Raw genomic sequence first — 19,590 nt, forward strand, 5'->3', positions numbered from 1 at the left:
TGCGAAATTTATTAAAGCATACTTTTCTAATATAATATGCGCGAAGCCCCCATCTCAGTTTTGACTTTATATTTATTGATTGAAACTTTAGAAACTATTTGGGTAAATGGTGTCGGCCTTGTAAGTGACTAAGACCACAACCATTCGGCAACTATTGCCTAGGCGACAATCAAATAAATCACAAGTCCTGCGTCTAATTAAACTTAAGCTGCGCGACCCTTAGCACTTTAGCTTGGCCCATTGTCTTAGCCGCATTCTCGCTCATTTGCATAGGGACGCGTTTTGCCGCCTACCAGCCAAAAGATCAACCGGGGAGCCATTTTCAGCCGCCGCCCACAGCGACGACCTCTCTCGCCAAGCATTTTGCGACACTCGAGATGTGTCTATGCATATGAGAGAAACTTTGTCCTTACCATCCTGTTCCTATGGCCCCTTAACCCCGAATGCCCCATCTCCTCCAAATAGTGTGTCACGCCCGGGTTTTGTGTCATATGTGCCAATTAAAGTCGCTGCCACGCCCACTCCCCGGTTAAGCTTAAAGAAGAAAAACAATGAGTGAGCTCAGTTGCACACTGCCCAAAACGAGGGAACTATAAAAAATGCAGCCAACATTTTCCGGCCAAAGTTACAATATATTTTAAAAGAACCAAGATGTTTTTATGTAACATTAACTCATCCAAATGGTGCACATATCGTTTGCCCTAAATAATTTCATCAGTTTTAATTCAATTTTAAGTTCCTAGAAAAACTAGAACATTAGTTTTGCTTTCACACAAAGAACTATCCAAGTGAATAAGGCTAGATCCTCTTGCTTCCACATCAAAGTACAGTGTATGGGGGCCCAAGTGGCTTGCTCGACTCCTGCTTTTCCTGCCTTTCGTCCTGCTCCGTGGCTCTGACTCCTGGCTGCTCGTTGTGCGCATTATTAGCTGTCGTTTATTTTACCCAAGCAGCCGCCAGAAGGAGGCGGCCTGCAAGGACCTCCAGTCGGGACCTCCAACCGTTCTGTAGGAGGGGGTGAAACAAATTTCAGTTGTCGTCGTCATCGTCGCTCTCTGGCTCGTTGAGCTCCTTGTGCCCCGTCGAAAACTCACTGCATATGCCTTGGAAGAAAGTGGCTTCTCCATCCGGCTGCTTATCTTTGTACACTTTAAAGTCATTAGCCACCCTGGCTTTAACTAGATGCTTTTCAGAAAAATCAATGCCAGCACCTCGTCCGAAAAAAGTTACTGGAAAAAGCGGGCCGCCAGGGCAAAACTGCAACTGCTGTCAAGTTAAGAGCCTGGCAGACGTCGCAAAAGAAATTATAAAATGAAAACAAAGTGCAAATATTTTTCTAATGTCTGACAGCAGCTGTTAAATGCTACGGAAAATCCCGACACAGAAAAGCAGCAAAAGCAGAAAAGTGCTAGTCCAAAGGAGCAAAAAAGTGGCTTTGAAGAGGGCCAGCGCACTAATGAACTATGAAAATAGCAGACAACAACAAAAAAACAAAGCGGAAGTGACAAAAAGTCCTGTCCACGAGAAGGCAACTTAAAGGACACAGTGGCACAGAAGTCTCGAAAGGAAAAGTTGTAGTAAAATTTGTTTTTTTTTTTCTATGCTAAATATTGATATAATAAATAAAGATATATTTAAATGATGATCAGAAACGTTGTCTCAAATTTCTTCGTATATCGAAGATGTTTTGCGGCATCATGTAAATTGATTACTTAATAGCTATCGATAGTAGATCAAGAAAAAAATATTTAAATTAATTTGGCTATTAATTATTTACTATATAACTTGACCGAATTAATTAGGAACTATAGTTTCAAATCCGAACTTTTATGAATTTTCTTTTTCTAGTACAGCTAGCCCACAGTGCTGCATAATTAATTAGAAAACAAAAGCAGCTCACCGAAGAAAACAGAGAGAGCAACAAGCAATCACTTTCGGAATGGAAAAAATAGAGCAATATCCAAGTACGGACTTGTGGAATCCACTCAGTAGTGAAGTCGCCACCGGAGGAAGCGGAAGTGGGCGAAATCGGTAGAAAGTGGAAGTTGGGTGGTGCCACCTCGACTGCTCGCCACAAGATGGCGCTGTGCACTTACTTTTCTGCAGCTTGACAGCGCTCGAAATGAGACAAGTGGCAACAGCACGCGCAGCGAAAACGAGGAAAAAACTCAGACAATGGGGTAGAAGTGGGTGGTGGTCCATCGTCAAAATGCTAATGCCACGGATGCAGAGGATGCGACGGGACGCCAGAAGGTCGAACATAAGGTCGGCGGTGGGGCGAAATCGAGTAAAATGCAATCGGTTTGTTGCCAGGGCAACTCAATGCGTTCAACTCGGTTTTGCTCTATTTGGTAATTTATGTGGCGACATTTTTGCCACCCAGAAAACCCACCAGGATTCCTGTTTGCTGTTGTTGTTGTTGTTATTGTTGCGAAATCAACCGCAAGGAACAAAACGAAAGCTGACGGGCAGCATTTTTGTGACAAGCGCACAAGTTTCACGCTTCAACGTGCAACCGAATGGCAAATGTGGAGGAGCGCAAGGATATGGCCAACGGATGCCTGACCTGTTCCCTAGTGGCAAGTGAGTTAGAAAATTAAAAGCACAATATGTTGGGGCTTGTTTGCTGCTATTTTTAGATCCTTTCTAACACGCTCTTATTGACATATTGACAAGCATTTGGAAAAGGGCGTCCATTTTGAGAAGTTGAAATATAAAAGGTGAAATTCAAATTCGATGTCCAAAAACGTGCTTCGCAGTTTTCTACTGGCTAAAAAAGAATGTTGTCTGTGATGAAATAGTATGAATATTACCACATTACCCACAGCAGATATTCTACTCAACACTCGTACAACTATAGCCCAAGCCCAGTCACACTGATTTATTCACACAGCTCATCCTAATTTAAAGCATTTAAAGGTGTAACCGCGTTGTACTTATTTTTGTCATATATATATATATATATGTTTTTTTTTTTGCTACCTGATGTGAACAACTTTTTCTGTTGGAGACATTTCCTTCAAGTTTTCGGGTCTCGCCGCCCGATGGCGGCGGCTGTTGTTATTATTATTCAGTTACTCTGTTTATACAGGCAAGATATTCATACATTCATGAATATATATAAAGCACGTATCTTCCCTTTGGCGCTGCCCAAACACACAGGGCGAGAATTTGCATAAGCACCAGCGTACAACAATGTGTTTGTGGGTTGGCCAAGGAAAAACGGGAAAGGCGGGAAAAGCATCCGCAGATAGCGCGAGATGTGGCTTGGCTTACTTTTAAATTTGTACTATGTGCAATATACCCTGTGCATGCGGTAACAGAGAAAGCAAATATTTTCCATTGGCAAATAATATAATATAATATAATATTTTGGCTCGAAAATCAATTCTTTGGATCATCGGTTAACTGTCAATAAAATTTCAATGAAATCTTATATTTTACAGATCCTGTTAAACAATTATTATAAAATATTATTTATATATTCAAAAATTCTTTTCAGTGCATATATGTAAGTACGTGTTCCTTTCGCTACCACTTCTTCGACTTCGGCTGTACGTCTATATGTATGGGGACTTATCTTGCCACAGTCCTCGGAGTCGTATGCATGTTTATAAAATTGTCTAAATTTCCACAAGTTGATTTAAACTTTCTTCGCCTGCCTCGAGCATTTGGGTATGTATGTTGGTATTTTTTCAGAAATAAAAAAAATCCTTGCCTTTGTTAGTTAGATGCCCGGTGGTGCCGCTCAGGACTCTAATGCAAGTATCTCTTCTGGGCCCTTTGCTGGTTTTCCTGTTTTTCCGACCCACCTCGCGTATACGTTATATTTGTGCAGAAACCAGTTGGTTGCACACGAGCAGCAAAAAAGCGGAAGTATCGTACATTGTATTGTTGTTATTTCACCGGTATCCCTTTCAGTGTAGAAAATGCTGAAAATGCACTCAGCTATTGAAATCTGAACCACAGTAACAGCCCACTATATTCGGGCGATTGTCCTTTTTTGTGGTTTTTATATTGAAACTTTATATTTACTTGCTAGATATAAGGAAAGACACCAGACAGGTGACCGTAGTGAGACAAAAAAAATCAAGGTATGTGAATTAATTCGCAGTAAGTTTCTTTTAAAACATTGAAATTTTACTACACAAACAAAAAGGTAACGTTAACGTAATGATGGTATTCATACATCGTTAAACCGAACAAAAAATTAACCAAATGACGATTAAGACCACTCAACTGGAAATAACATATTATATGTGACAGAAACGATTTGCCAAATTAATTAGATTTGATCAAACATAAACAATTCGTGTCATTAATTAATTAAGCTGTAAGGGGTTATGTTTTATTTAAACTAAAATGGGGATACAAGTGATTTAAATTTTCATTTACCGTAGGCAACAATTAGGCTATTTGGGCTTAATTTGAGATATGTGTGTTACTTAAAGTTAGCAAAAAAGAATATTTAGTTATTGCATATCACGCTACCGTGTGTGTTTTTTGCTTATATATTGCTTATACGTCACTAGTGTAATGGGGAGTTGCGTATTTTTGTCGAATTAGATATATTTTATGTGTAAGATGTGCGTTTACATATATATGCATGGGTCTTACATGCTATGAGCTAAGCTCGGTTGCAAGCCACTTGGCCCACTTACACACTTCTTTCGACGTGATCAAACTAATCTTCTTTCCAACATCTGTTTATAATTTTAGCCGAGATAGAAGAGCATCTGGGCCTATTTGCCATTGCACTTGACTGAGCTTTGGCCCGGCGGCGCTTACATACGCACTGTCACCCACTCAGATGAGAAGCGTTTTAACCAGCTAACCACTTCAACCGAGTGTTTGCTCACTTTGCGGGCTGTCTCCACGAGAACCTTTCTCCTGCTTTCTCCCATTTTCGCCATGCCGTTACCGCTTCGGTTTGTGGTTACTGCTCTTTTTTTCGCATATGTTTTGACACGCCCTTTTTTTTTGCACCCAGATGTTTTTGCTCCCCAACGATTTTCTTCGCTTTTCTTTGTTTTTTGTTTACGACCCCTCGAGCTCCCCTGGTATTTCCATTGTCTGTCGGCTTTCACTCAGTTTATTTGTACTCATGCATCATAAGGGTTTAATGGATTTGCCGTTGGCCTAGGCACGGACTCGTTCCCGTTTGCTTTGCATCATTTACCCACTTTTCACACGCCCCTAAACGCAAAGAGTGTATGGACCTACGCAATGATTATCATATTACGGCCATTGTGTCTGGAGCCACACCTCACTTTCTCTCCATTCCGCACTTACCACTTGGCTTTATGACTTTATTTTCGCCTCCCCTTCTCGGCGGCAGTTAATACATTTTTATAGACTTGCCAAACTACTTAACAACCCCACTTTCGGCTTATTTTCCTTCCTGTGGGCTGTCTCTCTATTAGCTTTTCGCGTGCTTTGTCATTGCCGTTAATAGACTTACTTTCCTTCGTGCCCCAATTTCCAAGGCAAAGTACCGACAGACCATTAAAGCCAACTGCCCACCTGACCATCTGAGACTGACCACCTACTTAGCCATAAAAAAAATTGGTCAAGGTGGCGTATTTGTTTATATGCCTTTTGGATTTTACCAATTTTGTAAGCCTTGAACTATTTAGTGGGTCATAATTTCAGAGTCGGACGTCAATTCGCCTTTTAAAGTGGAAAGTTGTGTTGTCATTATCCGGAATCGTAAAAATATATTTAATCTACACTATTTGAACATTTGAAAATAGTATTATCTGTAATTATAAAGGAATGGTAAGCAGCCGAATGGAAACTTATTAATCCAGGGGCAAGCACAAATTAATTCCTATATTCATCATTTAGTGCACTTGGCTCAAGTTTTGGCAAACGGCTTGCGGGGCAGTTTGCTCAGAAATTTCGTTTACACTTGCCAACATTTTTGCAAACTTCAACAGCATCTGTAGTAGTCAGATCGAGCAGAACAACAATGAACACTACTACTGGTTGCATTCGGTTGCCCATGTACTTGGCTTGTCGTCGTCTGAATCTGTCTTCAACACACATCAATGACATTATTAACACCGTATACAAGAGCACGGATTCTGAATGATGCCTTCAAGCTGGCTCCGAGGCCAAAAACCAAAAACATGCGTCGTTGTCCTTGTTGCGTATATGTATAAGTGGCTCAATGTGCGAGCGTATTTATGAACCACTACCACATATGTACATATTTACATACACACAGCTAGCTGGTACTGTAATACATACTCATGTAAACTGCTTTTGGCGTGCATTAAGTGGTCTTAACTTCCAACCCAAGGACATGCTTTTTGAGTTTAAAGAATATTTTTTTGCAAGTGCGCCTGTACAGTCAAAAATAGACTAAATAGCCTAAGAGAGAATTTTAATTTCAACCGTATCTTACTGCATGCAACACTTAGTGCACATACAAGCCCTGGAAGTATTTTTTTAAAGTGTGTTTTCTTTCCCTCCATTTTAAATGCAGTCTGTTCTCTATTAACAGCTTTATTTTTCATTCATATTAAAACCAAATTATTATAGAAACACAAATTTATATATCAGAAAGTTTTATACCAGTATCTCATTAAAGATGCTAAGTGCCACACATGTTTTTTTATTTCTTTTAACTTATCTTACCTGAATTCTGATTAAATTTGTTTCGCCTTACCTCCGTTTACAACTTTATGCTTGCCCAGTGTTCAAAACACGTAATCCTACCTATTTGGGTTGTCTGTGCCAACTTTGAATTTACAGCTGGCAATTTGAAAGTCAGAACCCGTCTGACCCTTTTTACTTTCAGCTCATCAATGAACCAATAAAGTATGCTACCAAAAAAGGGCCGGCAATTGATGTTTTATTTCCTCGTTACATGTGTGATCCATACAAATGCAGTTACGAAAATGTTTACCTCTACATTTGCAACCCTTGTTTGTACTGCGAAATCAGGTTAACGAAGAGTCTTCTTCTGGCCAATTTAAGTGCGTGTGGAATTTTCTCCGATGAAGAGCAGGTTACAGTTTTCGACAGATACAATTAGCATTGTGAGTCTAAAACCAGGAAGGCTTTCAAGGATTTTTAGAAACGCCCAGATGATATAGACGGAACTGTGGCAGTCTGATAAATTGAAAATTGAGCTGAATCGTAGAGCTGTTCGTTAGTTTGGTGCAGCACTTTGGCCTAGATCCAGCCACTTCAAAGTTCGCGTTGTCGCCAAGTTCGAAGAGTAATGAAACTAACGTGCCTCCTCGTCTGACGTGGTAGCACTTTCACGAAGGAGGAAGAAAAGTCCCCAGAACTACAGAACAAGGACGAGGACGTGTCGGCGTCGAGTCGCAAGGCGGTTGCATTCAAATTAAATAGCATTTTGATGAATATTGATTGATTGCCTTTGCCTTGGGACAAATTAGAAGAGCAAACTGACAAAGTTTTTTACTTTTCCAGCCACAGGCATTTTAGCCAAGTTCAGTTTAACACCGCGCGTATTTGATTTCGATTAATTTTCAATTTTAATTTAAAGGAAGTGCGAATTCTATTTCATTCAATTGGGTCAAGCCCAAAATGAAAGTATTATTATATATTATATATTATATATATATACATATTTATTATTATTATATATATTATTATTTTGTTTGCCTCTTTAAAGCTGCTCCTGTAAACATTAGTACTACTACTAAACTAAAAACTAATATATATATACATATATATATATATATACATTTTTTTTAGCTTGCAACCTTAATGTTTACAAAATTTGCCGCATATATTTCGTTCCGCGGGTGTCGCTGTGCGCCTTGTTAAATATGAAAGGATTTCCTGGCTCTAGCTGCCGAGGCAACGTTAAACCATTTTCGTAATGGAGGCTACAAAGTATGGTAGTCTTCGCAGACGACAGAGGACCCACAAGGCAAGGCAATGTCCTCCGGACGAAACACAATGCAAGCGGCAACCGGAAATGAGTAAACAAGCGTCAAATAGTGAAAACAGCGGACCCAAGTACAATGCAATACCCAGTTGTCCTGGCTCCATCAACATCCACTCCTCGAGTCCGTTTTCGTGCCTCGGTACGAGAGAACAAATAAATGAAACATTAAACAAGACAAGGAGCGGCACGAAAGGAGAAAAAGTAGTGCTGGAGGGGGAACGCGTGCCGCATAAGGACGAAAAATGAGCACCGAAGACAACAACGGGATATCCTGGAACTTTATAAGGAGCTCCCCCAAAAAAGGACAACAACAACAGCGGCAACGGCAAGGACAACGAAGTTTATTTTAACTTTTGATTTCCGCCTTTTTCGGCACAGCCCTCGAGTGCATTGGCAAATGATTGCATTGAGTGGCAAAGTTGCGCTTTCCAGAGAGAATATCGAGTAAGTCGGCTCAGCATTAAAAATGAATTAAACTGACAATATTCTGTTGTGCTGACGGAAGCGGCAAAGAAAACAGAGTACAACGATTCCTTTTGCACCTGACACAAAAACCTGATACACACCAGAGAACTGCAAGGGTGGCACTTTTTTACCACTCGACTCACACCCTACAATTTTGTGTGCGGGTGCTACTCGCCACGCACATCGCGGGTACTTACAAACACACAGTATAAATCTGAACATGCAGACAAGACACCCCGTTGTGTGCGCACCCGAATCAATACGGTGTTTTGCGTCGCGGGTGCCGCTCACACAGTGCCTAAAAAGGGATGAGTGAGAAAAACACTTGTGGGTATACCGTTAAACACATGGGTGTTTCCAAAAATACTCGGGTGTTTCCAAAAATACTCGAGTGGTCTCGTAGGTAGTCGAGTCAAATGGCGCCATACATAATGATTGTTGAGTTCTTGTGTCTTTGGTCCAGTGTCTCGGCTGTTAATTGCCCCTTTTTTGTTTTTTACGATGCAATTACTAGCTTGTTAGGATTCAGTATTATTTGGAAGCCAAAGGAAAAGGTCACAATAATGGCAGAAGCGGCTGATTTCGTTAAAAATAAAATTAACAATGGAACATACTCAGTTGCCAATAAACATAAAGGAAAAAGTGTTATTTGGAGCATTTTATGTGACATTTTAAAGGAAGATGAAACTGTTCTGGACGGATGGCTGTTCTGCAGGCAATGCCAGAAAGTGCTCAAATTTTTACACAAAAACACCTCCAATTTATCCCGCCATAAATGTTGTCTAACATTAAGACGACCAACGGAATTAAAAATTGTTTCGGAAAACGACAAGAAAGTAGCTATTGAAAAATGCACCCAATGGGTTGTCCAAGATTGTCGGCCGTTTTCTGCAGTAACCGGAGCCGGATTTAAAAATTTGGTGAAGTTTTTCCTACAAATCGGCGCTATCTATGGGGAACAGGTAGACGTCGATGACTTACTACCTGATCCAACAACATTAAGTCCTTATATTTAATAGATACTTTTTAAGCCCACTATGTTTTTATTATTTAGATTGAGACATTAAAAAACGTAAAAATCAACAAATGCCGTCTTTAATTGCAATTACTTTATGTGTTTGAAATGGGAGGCACCCATTGAGTCCATCAAAGAGCAAAGACATGAGCACAAAAATTTTCTTGGGTATTCCCTTTTACCCTTCATTTCTTATACCCGTCACGCTTCCACCCATACAAATTTTAGGCGTACAAAAAATGACCAGAGAACTGCAGCCCGCATACAAAAAATGACCTGCGGCCGATCGTTGACTGTGCGTCCACTCACCCATACGGCTCTTGCGCAGCAGGCCTCGGGTGGTTTTTTTACTCGTAACAAAAACACAACGTCGGTAAAACACTCGAGTATTTTGTGTTGCCGCAAGTAGGGTGTCAAAAAAAACGGGGTGCCTAGAGTACCGAGTGTTTATCGGGTGGACGTAGAGTGCGAGTGGCGGGCTGCAGTTCTCTGATACACACCTTTTACGATACTTTTTAAGGAATAGTATACTCTCTTAATATACGAGAAACGACTATTTGGAAGCACTACATAATTTTACTGAACCATCAACGGGTATATATACCAAAGATTTTACATCTTGAACGACCTTTGCCTTTATCAACACCTTTTAATTTACAACTCTACAACAATTTTCGTAGGCATGGGCGATGGTCTTTTCCTAAAAAGTTACTAACAAGTCTAACATAGATTTCAATCAAATTTTGTGGGATAGCTTCTTCAGAGACAATCTCACTTTAAGGAAGTGCTTTAAAAACAAATCCTCCTGTATTTGCTGATAAGTTTATTTTTAACAAATTAGCTTTGGTTTCATTGTCTATAGTTCTTTATGCCTTAGATTTTGATTTCATACACATAATAGTATAACCACTGTCTCTGGAAGATCTTCTTATATTTTGTATTAAAATGCCAAAGCCCTCTAAACAGGACTCTATCTCGTTGTAAGAATAGGTTGACCAAACGAACTCAATTTATTTAGTATTGTTTATGTTTTAGAAAATCCAGTAACTCAGTTTTTTTGGAAGATGACCAATTCGAAAATCTAGAGGAAGAGTTTCTGCATAATGAATGCATTAGTTTACCCTCCGACTTAACGAGGTAAGTAATTTACGTTATAGTAAATACCGCTAAAAAAAACTAAGTTTCAATAGAGTACAAAGTGTTATTTTGGACTACAAGCAGTTCAAAGCGGCTCGCACAATTCAGCGTTATATTCACGGATGGCTAGTTCGAGAAAATTTCCGAAAACTTCAGAAGTCTGCGATTATTATTCAAAAATGGTGGCGCCGTTTTGAGGCTCAGAAAAATTTGCTTTATGTGGCCGAAAGCGCTTTGCAGTCGGCTGTTTTGGCCCATTACGACAAGTCTGCTACCCTGATTCAGACGCTCTATCGCGGATGGTGGTCGCGAAAACATATCTTTGACCTAACCATGCTCAAGAGCGTGCAGATAATGTTGGCAAAGGACCTGATTCACTCTTTGGTCAATTACTTGCACGCAACGAAAAATTCTGAAATGCTTCCAGGCATTTACACGATACGGGACTCGAGGTAAGTGCTTGGTCATTCGGTTTTATAGGTCAAAAAACTATTCAAATGAACAACTATTAGTGAATATGGGAATATGCAAATCATTAAATATTCTGATCCTATACATTTTTCTAGCATATGTCTGGAAACATTGGAGGAACTGATGGCAACATTTGGCTTTCGATTCTATAACGCTAATGCTTGCTACAAAATGAAGGAAACGTTGTCAATGGTGGCACAGAGCCGAAAGACGTTTACGGCCACATCCTATTTCACGGATGTACCATATCCCGGGTTTAATGATCGAGGATTTTGTGGCCCTCGGCAGAATTCTGCCATGACCTTGAATGCCAAAGATCCAGAACATTATGAATTGATTCACATATTCCTGTCCGGTAGTAGAAAAATTGGCATGACAACGGCTAAGCTCGAACAGAAAATAGCCAACATTGCAGAAGAAAATCGTAAGTTCGTGTTGCGACTTAAACGTGTGTTAAAAGCTATTGGTTTCTTTTTTTTTTTTTAATTTACAGGCTTAAATATGTTTATAAAGAGGGACAACAAGAAAAAGAGTTTTATTAAAAGGATTTATCTTGACATGAAGAACTGGCATTACTCAAATGGAGATCCAATTCTTCCCATCAGCTTGTTTAAAAATAGTGAGATGCCTGCGGTCCTGGAAAGTGCCAAGAAAACTCTGGAATCAATTTTTGGTGAACTGGAGCCGTGTGTTTGTCCAACGAACAAAGAAATATCTTTCCTTTTAAATTCTCTTAATGATTCTTAAGGAGTTAATAATCTTTGTATATTATATATCGTTGTAAACCTTACGAATATTTCACAATAAAGAACCTTTAAGATATCTTGTAAAATCCGTATGATTTTGTTATATGTACTTGTCAATGTTGTTTTCAAGCCGAAAATGGACTAAATCGCGAAATTCATTATATTTTGAGCACTTAATGTTTAGTTCGACTATAGCTATCCTTTTTTCTTTTAACTTTTGCGTTGGTTAAATTAAAATTAATAATTTTAAATGTATTTATCTAATTATAACCGTATAAGTCTGATCCATGATATTTTTGTAAAATATCTTATAAAATAAAATATAAATAAATCTTAAATAAGTCTTTTTAATTTATACTCGGCGAGACTTTTCCTCTTTGTTTATTCCGCACACACAAGCATAAGTTCAATATTGGCAGCAAATTAAATTTAATGATGTTTGCTGCTTGCAGCCAAAAAAAAAAAAACCGTAGCAAAAAGCCAAAATTGCCAACTCTGGTAAATATTTGCCAACCGACTCTAATGAACTTAAGCATACAAATAGGGAACTAGCGTGGAGGACCCAGTCTTTGGGCAATGCCAGATTTACAGGCTTTCGATTGTGCTGGATTTCGTTAAAGAGTGGAAGAGTCGTGCATCCCTCACAAGAAAAAAATTCATTAGAAATTAAAGTAAATTGGCTGAACATCAATAAACGTGTTTACAACAGAAATGTGTATTTACACAATTTTCGTATTTTCGTATTGCATAGCGAGTGGGTTGGCCCTTGGCGATGCCACAAAAGTCTATGCTTAGCTTACAAATAAAATGTAATCACATATGCTGAGACTTTTTCTGTCAATCGAAATTTCGTACGTAACTATAAACGGGAATAATACAATTCAGTTGATTCCCGAAGTTCAAACAAGCAACACCTTCGGAATTGAACTCCAAATTCTCAGTGATTTTCGGTTGACTTACAAAATTTACAAGTTTTCGGCTAGTTTTAAGAATAAAGTTTTGTTATTTAATATTAGTTCTAAGTATAAAGTGAAAATATTTATATCGGATCACTGTGCACCAGAATTCTTGAAGCACCAAAAAATGACTCGGCTCTTCTTTTTCTTTTAGTTTTGATAACACAAAAACCATTTTTTTGTTATTGGTAAATATTTGTTATATAGTTAAATTTTATAAAATTCCTTCCTTACAGTATAAATTTTTTGCAGTTTTCAACACATTTACATTTGTTTTCGGTATATGCAGGACTAATATAACAAACCGTTTCTATAATAGCGGTAAGATCATTTTACGCCTAACTCTTGCTCCGAACCCACCATTCCCCAATCAAGCACACCATATTGCCCAAGCCGGAGACTTTCCATTATAGGTAGATATTCGTTATATCGTTTAATATTATAATATTCCTGCCTTACAGTACCAATTTTTTGCAGCCGTGACACCTTTACTTGTGTTCTTCTTGCAGGATATTATATATTAAAAGCAGAAACTCGACTAGCCTAAACACCCATATGATATTCTTCAGTTCGCAGAATATATATGGATATAATACTAATACCAATAAGTGTAGTCCTAGCGGTATCCTACGCTGACAACGGGCAATTAGAATTAACTCTTGCCCCGTATTCAAAGCAGATCACTGTCTCTCTCTCTGGACACCATCAAACACAACATACCTCGATCGAACACACCTTGATGGCCAAGCTGGACTCTTTGATGACACCTTTACTTGTGTTCTTCTTGCAGGAGATTACATATTAAAAGCAGAAACTCGACTTGACTGAACACTATGATATTCATCATAATATATGGATGTAATACAAAAACATAAATAATAAATTTACACTTTTACACTTCAATCGAATGTACTTATTTGGGTGACAAATAATAAATATAAATATTCTGGGCAAAGAATAATTGTTAATTAGGCCGAAATTGGGTCAGAAAAACAAACGGATGAACTGAGAAGGCCAAAGCGAAAAAGCCAAAGCGAAAAAATCGGGCTAGCCGAGTTAGCCCAAATATGCAAATAAATCTGCCAGCAAAAATGGAAACAAGTCTGAGCCAAGTTGCACATTAACTTCCGCAGCTCATTAAGTCACTGTCAGCCCCTCGAGGCGGGAAGCTTGCTGGAAATACATATAAATTTATGTGACGCCAACTGGACGACAGTCGACCACTGAACAAGGCCCCAGAATCGACCAAGAACTCGCTTCGAGCTGGAAAACAACATTTGGGTGGGAGGTGTTACCAGGACACCCCTACGTATTTAGATAAATCTACAGGGGTCGAAAAAATTGCTGAAAAGGTTGGATTGAAAATGTCGGCGCTTAAATAAAATACGCAGAAAACAAAAATATGCCGGAAGTTTAATTGGGTCGATTCCCTTATTTTGTTTGTCCAATAAGAAATGTCGGGTTTTTTTTTAAATTTTTTTGCCATGCCAGGGTCATGAGCGCTGCTACGGGGCCAATGGTCAGCGCAGGCCAAACTAATTAGTGGCCATTTTGCGGGTCCTCTCAGTTTAATTAATTTTAAATTTGAAATTAATTGAAACGCAGTAAAAATGAAGGGGATCTCTTCTGTTCAAAAATACTGCATGTAACACTTAAATATACCCCATATTTTATTGTATTGGGATGATAACTCACTTATTTACCATTTTGAATTGCCGGCATATTGTAATTTTATTTTTGATTTCAGTTCAGTCTATATCATTATCGCACTAATTTGAAAGGAAACCCAAATTGGCACCCACAAGCAGATTGCACACGATTGAATTAATTTGCTGGTTTCGTTGTTGTTTTTGCCAGTGGCACAGTAATCCACATGGTCTATATAATTAAACACACGCGCTGCGAAAAAACAAGCGAAGAATCAATGAGCCGAGTATTGGTTCGAGAAACTATGAAGCTAGTGAGTCATCAGCATTACTTCTGAGCAAAACACGATATAGTTACATTACAGATGTCGTTTTTAATCTGTTTTCTTTGTGAATTTGCAGCCACGAAAACGAATTTTGTGACAGTGCAGCTGGCCGGCGTTTGACTGAGATCCAATTCGTTGCGCGTTATCAATGAAACTGCTGATTTTTCTCGTCATCGTCGCCAGCATCGCCCCAGAAAGGAAATACCTTCGTGGCTCCTCGGGTTTTTGTATTCTCCCTCTCTATGTCGCTTTGGCAGGACCTTTTCTCTCAACTTAACGAAGGACCTCGGAGAGAGAGCCCAGGAATATTTAACGGTCGGAACATCAAAATAGTCACAAATATTTTTTACTGTTATATTTAATTTTAAAATATTTCATATTCAGCTTATACTAATATATTAAATTTTCTAATTTAAGAAAGAGATTCGCCGAAAGAAATTTTCCCACAAAAAGTTGATTGTCCCAACACTGTTAAAATATTGGGAAATTATTTAACATGGTTACGCCTGCTGGTAATAACATAAGTGAAACCCCTTTGATTGAAGGACTTTATTTGCGAGCTTAATACGTTTTTTCTATTATTATTTAAAAACATATTATTGTTTGAAGACAAGTTTGTCTTACAACTCTTTAAACGACTATACCCTAACTCCATTTATTCTTATGAAGTCGAGATCTCCAGAAATATCAAATATGGATAATTAAGTTTAAGATTCATACGACTTGCCACGCCCACCAAAGCTGTCACGCTTGTGGAAAAAGTGGAAGTACTTCTTTATCATATTTTTTTTACCTCACTCTAGGGAGGTATCAAATAGTCGAGCAATTCGTTTATTAATTAAGGCAATAGACAATCAATGAACTTCTTAATGAAACAAATCATATCATTCATAACACCTTTAAACAGGGAATCGATTTTCATTTGCAAGCTAAATCGCTGGGTGAGGCTTAATTAATTGCCATTAATTAGGGATAATGCATTTACTGCTTAGTGCCAAGTCAAGGAATTAGGGTAAGCCCCTATCAGGGATCCCCTTACTCGAGAATCACGGTGTATTACCTCCACCTTTTCGTAAGGTTTTAAGGTGTTTCAATATGCTGCGCTCTATGCCGCATAACCGACTGACTACCGCCTACTTAAAGTAAGGAAAATCTTTTATGACACGTTATTAGTTGTGCGCCGCGAAGGGATGTGTATGTATGTACACACATATATGTACAGACATGTGTGTGGAGAAGGAACACCGACTCAAACGCGGCGGCAAGCTTTAATATGCTTAATGTAATTATGAGAATCGCATAGAAGGGCACGGCATCCCTGCATACAAATGGAAGCGTAATTCGCAAAAGGATGGAGGGTGTCAGGTTGTAAAAAATGCCGGAGGACTTTTGTACCCGCCGTTGTCATAAAAACACACGCAATTTACGTATACAATACTCTGATTTTTTATTGTTGCGCGAGAAAATAAAGATTGCATTTTAAGGTCGGTCAATTACAAATTTAAATATTGTGCTTTAATTTATGATGCACTACAAGGTGGCCAGAGAAATAGTTAATACAGAACAGAAAATATGTCCCGAGCATTTAGCGTTTAATAATAGAATATCCATTTACAATGACCTTTCTGTACCAACTTATCGCTCAGCGCACTAAGCTAGCTGGATCATTTTTTTGACAATTCGCGAAATCCATTTGTTAAGTGTCCATTTTTTATACGTCTACTTCTCCTGCATCCGACGAATCAGCACCTGAGACACATTAAAAACAGTGAAACAAATCGGAGATCAGGCATCCTACTTATATTTACATTAACATTGCAAACATATTTATTCCTTCGCTCCTAAATTGGTAAACTGACTTTGCGGCTAATGCAAATGGCAGGCGAAGCGAAGCGTAAAATGCTTTGTAAATTATTATGCCAAGTCGAAAAAATGGGGTGGGTCCTACGACCGCACATATATAAATATTTTTCCAGAGATAAACAAAGTATTTGCGCAGTGGGACGGCATGTGTCATAAATTTCAATTGACTTATGAATATGGAGGGCAATCTGTTCCCTTGGAAAGTTTTAGCGCCAACACGTGCCTAAAAGCCGATGAATACTGTTTAAATTTATTTGCCATATTGCTGATTTTTTATGCTTTTATTGGAGTTTCGCGGCTTTAAGAACCTTAGATGGTATAAAATATTTGAGGTCAAATGTAAATGATAAATAAAGTTTAAAGATATTTAAAGATTCAATGTTTTAAAATATATTTAATTTTCATCACATCCATGCAACGGACAACTTCGTAGATATATTTATGTGTTTGTCAAATCTCTGGCCGAAAGCAATACACAAACTTTCGACCGGGACCAATGCATCATTTTTATGTGGAAAATTTTAGAACAGCCTAAACTCTTAATGGGCCCCGCAGCTCAGTGGTGCGAAAAGTCCTCGGCCAGGACCTTCACACACTCTCGAAGGCAGTAACACCGTGGCCAAGAGCACCCCAAAGGATATTAACAATAATCTAACCAAATTAACCCAAAGCACTAAAGTGTAAGTGACATTAAGTTAATTTTCGTGTGCGCCAGCGAAAGAATAAACGAGATGAAAAACAAAACGCAAGAGCCGAAACAAAAGAAGTGGCAAATACGGGGGGAAAACTTACGTTTTATTTTCCGTATTCTATGCTTTTTTTCTACTACTTTTTTGTACTTTTTTCTTTTGTCCCTGCTGCCGTTGGTTGCATCAACTGTGCAAAATTTCCCACGAGATCAATCAGCCACAGGCTGGAAAACAGGACGGCCAACAACCAACAACAACAACAACAACGACGCCTGCGATGCGGTCGGCATTGTGGGTGGGAAAAGCCAGCAGGAGCAGCAGTTCCTGTCGCTCCTTGTTGTGGTTTTTGTTGCTATTACTGCCTCCGTTCAAGTTTTTCCTTTTGTGTAACTTTGACCTGCTCGGCTCCCAGAGCTTTTCTTTTTCCCGCTGGTTTATTGTCTGCAAGTAGTAGCAGCTTCTTTCCGAAAATATACGTATGTAGTAGGGCTCTCTTCCTTTTTTCACCTCTTGGCATTGGCCTTTGGAGTGTGCAGCTAATGAAGCGAGAGTTGATGAGCCAACTCGGTTCATGGGCGTGCGAAGTTCAGTGCGAGGGGGCGAGCTTAGCAACTACTTCTAGAGTCATAGGTTGGCCAAGGAAATGTAGGCAAAAACCTGAGATTTTAGCAAGTGTTTTGCTTTCTTTTATTTTACGCCAAATTCAAAATATTGAAAATATTAAATGTTATCTGATATAAATTATGTTTTTCCAGCCCCCGAACAATAAACCTAGCTAGGATGCTTAGATGCAACTTTAAGCTACTGAATGGAATTAAACCAAAACGAAACCTAAAAAATATATTTCAAAACTAGCCTGCAATCCGCCACCTATGCTTGAGATACCATAAAAAAGCACCAGGCAGTTGTTGCGAGGCCAAAAGTTGTCGCTCATTAACGGAAAACACTTGAAGGAAGCGCATAAGTCCCGGAACTGGGCGCTAATTGTCGCAGAGTGCGTGTGTGAATTCGAGAGTCCTTTGACCGAATCCAGGAAAATATGCCGCTAAAAGAAAGGAACTTGATTGATTAATGGATGTAAGGCGGCAGTGTCGAGGCGACAAGTGACCAAGTCAGGCTGTACGGGAATTTGCTGTCGCTAAATGATGTGCCAAGTTAGACACGGACGGAAGGCAAGTAAGGCTGGTGACCAGGGGACAGCGATGATTCTGGTGGTCAAAGGTGCCCCCCTCCCCATAATGAAAGCCCAAAGTGGATGCAATAAACCGCCAAAATGGCGCCCGGCAAATGACAATAAAATTGTTTGAAGTTCCATTCCGGGATGTCAGTCGGCGGCTTGTATTTCGGCACCCTTTCCGGAAACATTTAATTTTGCTCCCACCCAGAATTCGATGCAGAGTTTCTTGCACAACTTGCACTTCCGTCTACTTTTGCATTTCCGCTGCATTTCGGGGGTCCGGACAACGAAGACCTGGGCTATTCCGATCTCGGAATGGAGTTCGGGGTCCATTGCGGATGTCCGCGTGGCAATTTTAATGCAATTTTTATGCGCCCGCTTTCGGCTTCCGATTTTTTATTTAACCCCCCCGTTTCGTTGCCTTTTCTCTTCTTTCTCTGCCATTTACTTTTTATCGTGTGCCATAATAGCAGTTTGTCTCTCCCTCGACTGCAGTTTGTGGCCAGGGGAAATGGCAGCCGGGTCCTGCATCCTGTGGAGCGGAAGTCAGGTATGTAGGGAACGGAAAAATTCGGTTGTATTTCGGTTTAGTCTTGGGTTGCTTGGGGCTTTAGCTTGTCTAATTGCGTCCTTCATTACATGGCGAAAAAGAGATTAGAGTTTGCCAGTGCCATGGGTGAGGATATGAGCCTGAGATAAACCACACTCATATTCCGTCTGTGAGTTTTACTAGTAGTACTTTAGTTATATTGTACACAGTTCAACCAAGCTCAATCAATATGAATTTTAATGGAAAGTGCAGAAAACTTTCTATGAAGCCATTAAAATATTTTATTTCGTGAATCTAATGCAATACAATCATTATTTAGTTTGTGGTTTAACAGTTTAACAAATTGTGTAGCTGGGCTTATTTCAAGTTGCTGATTGATCATAATCCATTACAGGGAGCTTGTCGCCATGGCGGAAATTTTCCACTCCAAACTTTTAAACAGTTTCCCCAAAAATAGACCCAAAAAACTGGCAATGGAAAATTTTTGCATAAAACCATTTTGCTTGCAGCAACCGCAAGACAATGTTGTAAACTAAGACCAGTACTCCTCCAACACCCCTTTCTCCCTTTACTGAGTTTTCCCGAAAAGTTGTTGCTATTCGAGAGCCGAAGAAAATTT

The 19,590-nt window shown here is 39.3% G+C and overlaps 2 protein-coding genes and 1 long non-coding RNA gene across 6 annotated transcripts in view, besides 1 other annotated feature; 2 read left to right on the top strand and 1 right to left on the bottom strand.

Annotated features, from left to right (window-relative positions):
* The window catches only part of beat-Ib (beaten path Ib), a 57,302-nt gene extending 42,452 nt beyond the window's left edge, over positions 1-14,850 (bottom strand). The window contains exon 1 of one of the 2 annotated variants that reach the window (NM_078855.4): positions 14,424-14,850. The gene's annotated coding sequence lies outside the window, so the exon portion shown is untranslated. Of the gene's footprint in view, positions 1-14,415 lie in introns of both variants that reach the window. The other variant, NM_001169516.2, reaches the window with a different exon arrangement.
* Positions 8,497-9,902: a mobile genetic element.
* On the top strand, positions 10,273-11,846 carry CG18063 (uncharacterized protein). 3 transcript variants are annotated; one of them, NM_165141.2, is made up of 5 exons: positions 10,273-10,390; positions 10,446-10,547; positions 10,601-10,999; positions 11,114-11,442; positions 11,512-11,846. In NM_165141.2, exons 1-5 carry the CDS (start codon positions 10,356-10,358, stop codon positions 11,763-11,765), a joined length of 1,119 nt encoding a protein of 372 aa, NP_723944.2. In that variant the 5' UTR covers positions 10,273-10,355; the 3' UTR covers positions 11,766-11,846. The 3 variants fall into 3 exon arrangements, with proteins under 3 accessions (NP_723944.2, NP_609775.2, NP_001162988.1); NM_135931.2 differs by having other exon boundaries at positions 10,273-10,387; NM_001169517.1 differs by having other exon boundaries at positions 11,512-11,839.
* On the top strand, positions 12,658-13,605 carry lncRNA:CR43803 (long non-coding RNA:CR43803). Its single transcript, NR_073786.1, has 3 exons — positions 12,658-12,908; positions 12,973-13,133; positions 13,198-13,605. It is a non-coding gene; the product is annotated as a long non-coding RNA:CR43803 (long non-coding RNA).
* Positions 14,851-19,590: the final 4,740 nt, after the last annotated feature.

The sequence above is a fragment of the Drosophila melanogaster genome, chromosome 2L (genome assembly GCF_000001215.4).
Source record: "Drosophila melanogaster chromosome 2L".
Classification (NCBI taxonomy): domain Eukaryota; kingdom Metazoa; phylum Arthropoda; class Insecta; order Diptera; family Drosophilidae; genus Drosophila; species Drosophila melanogaster.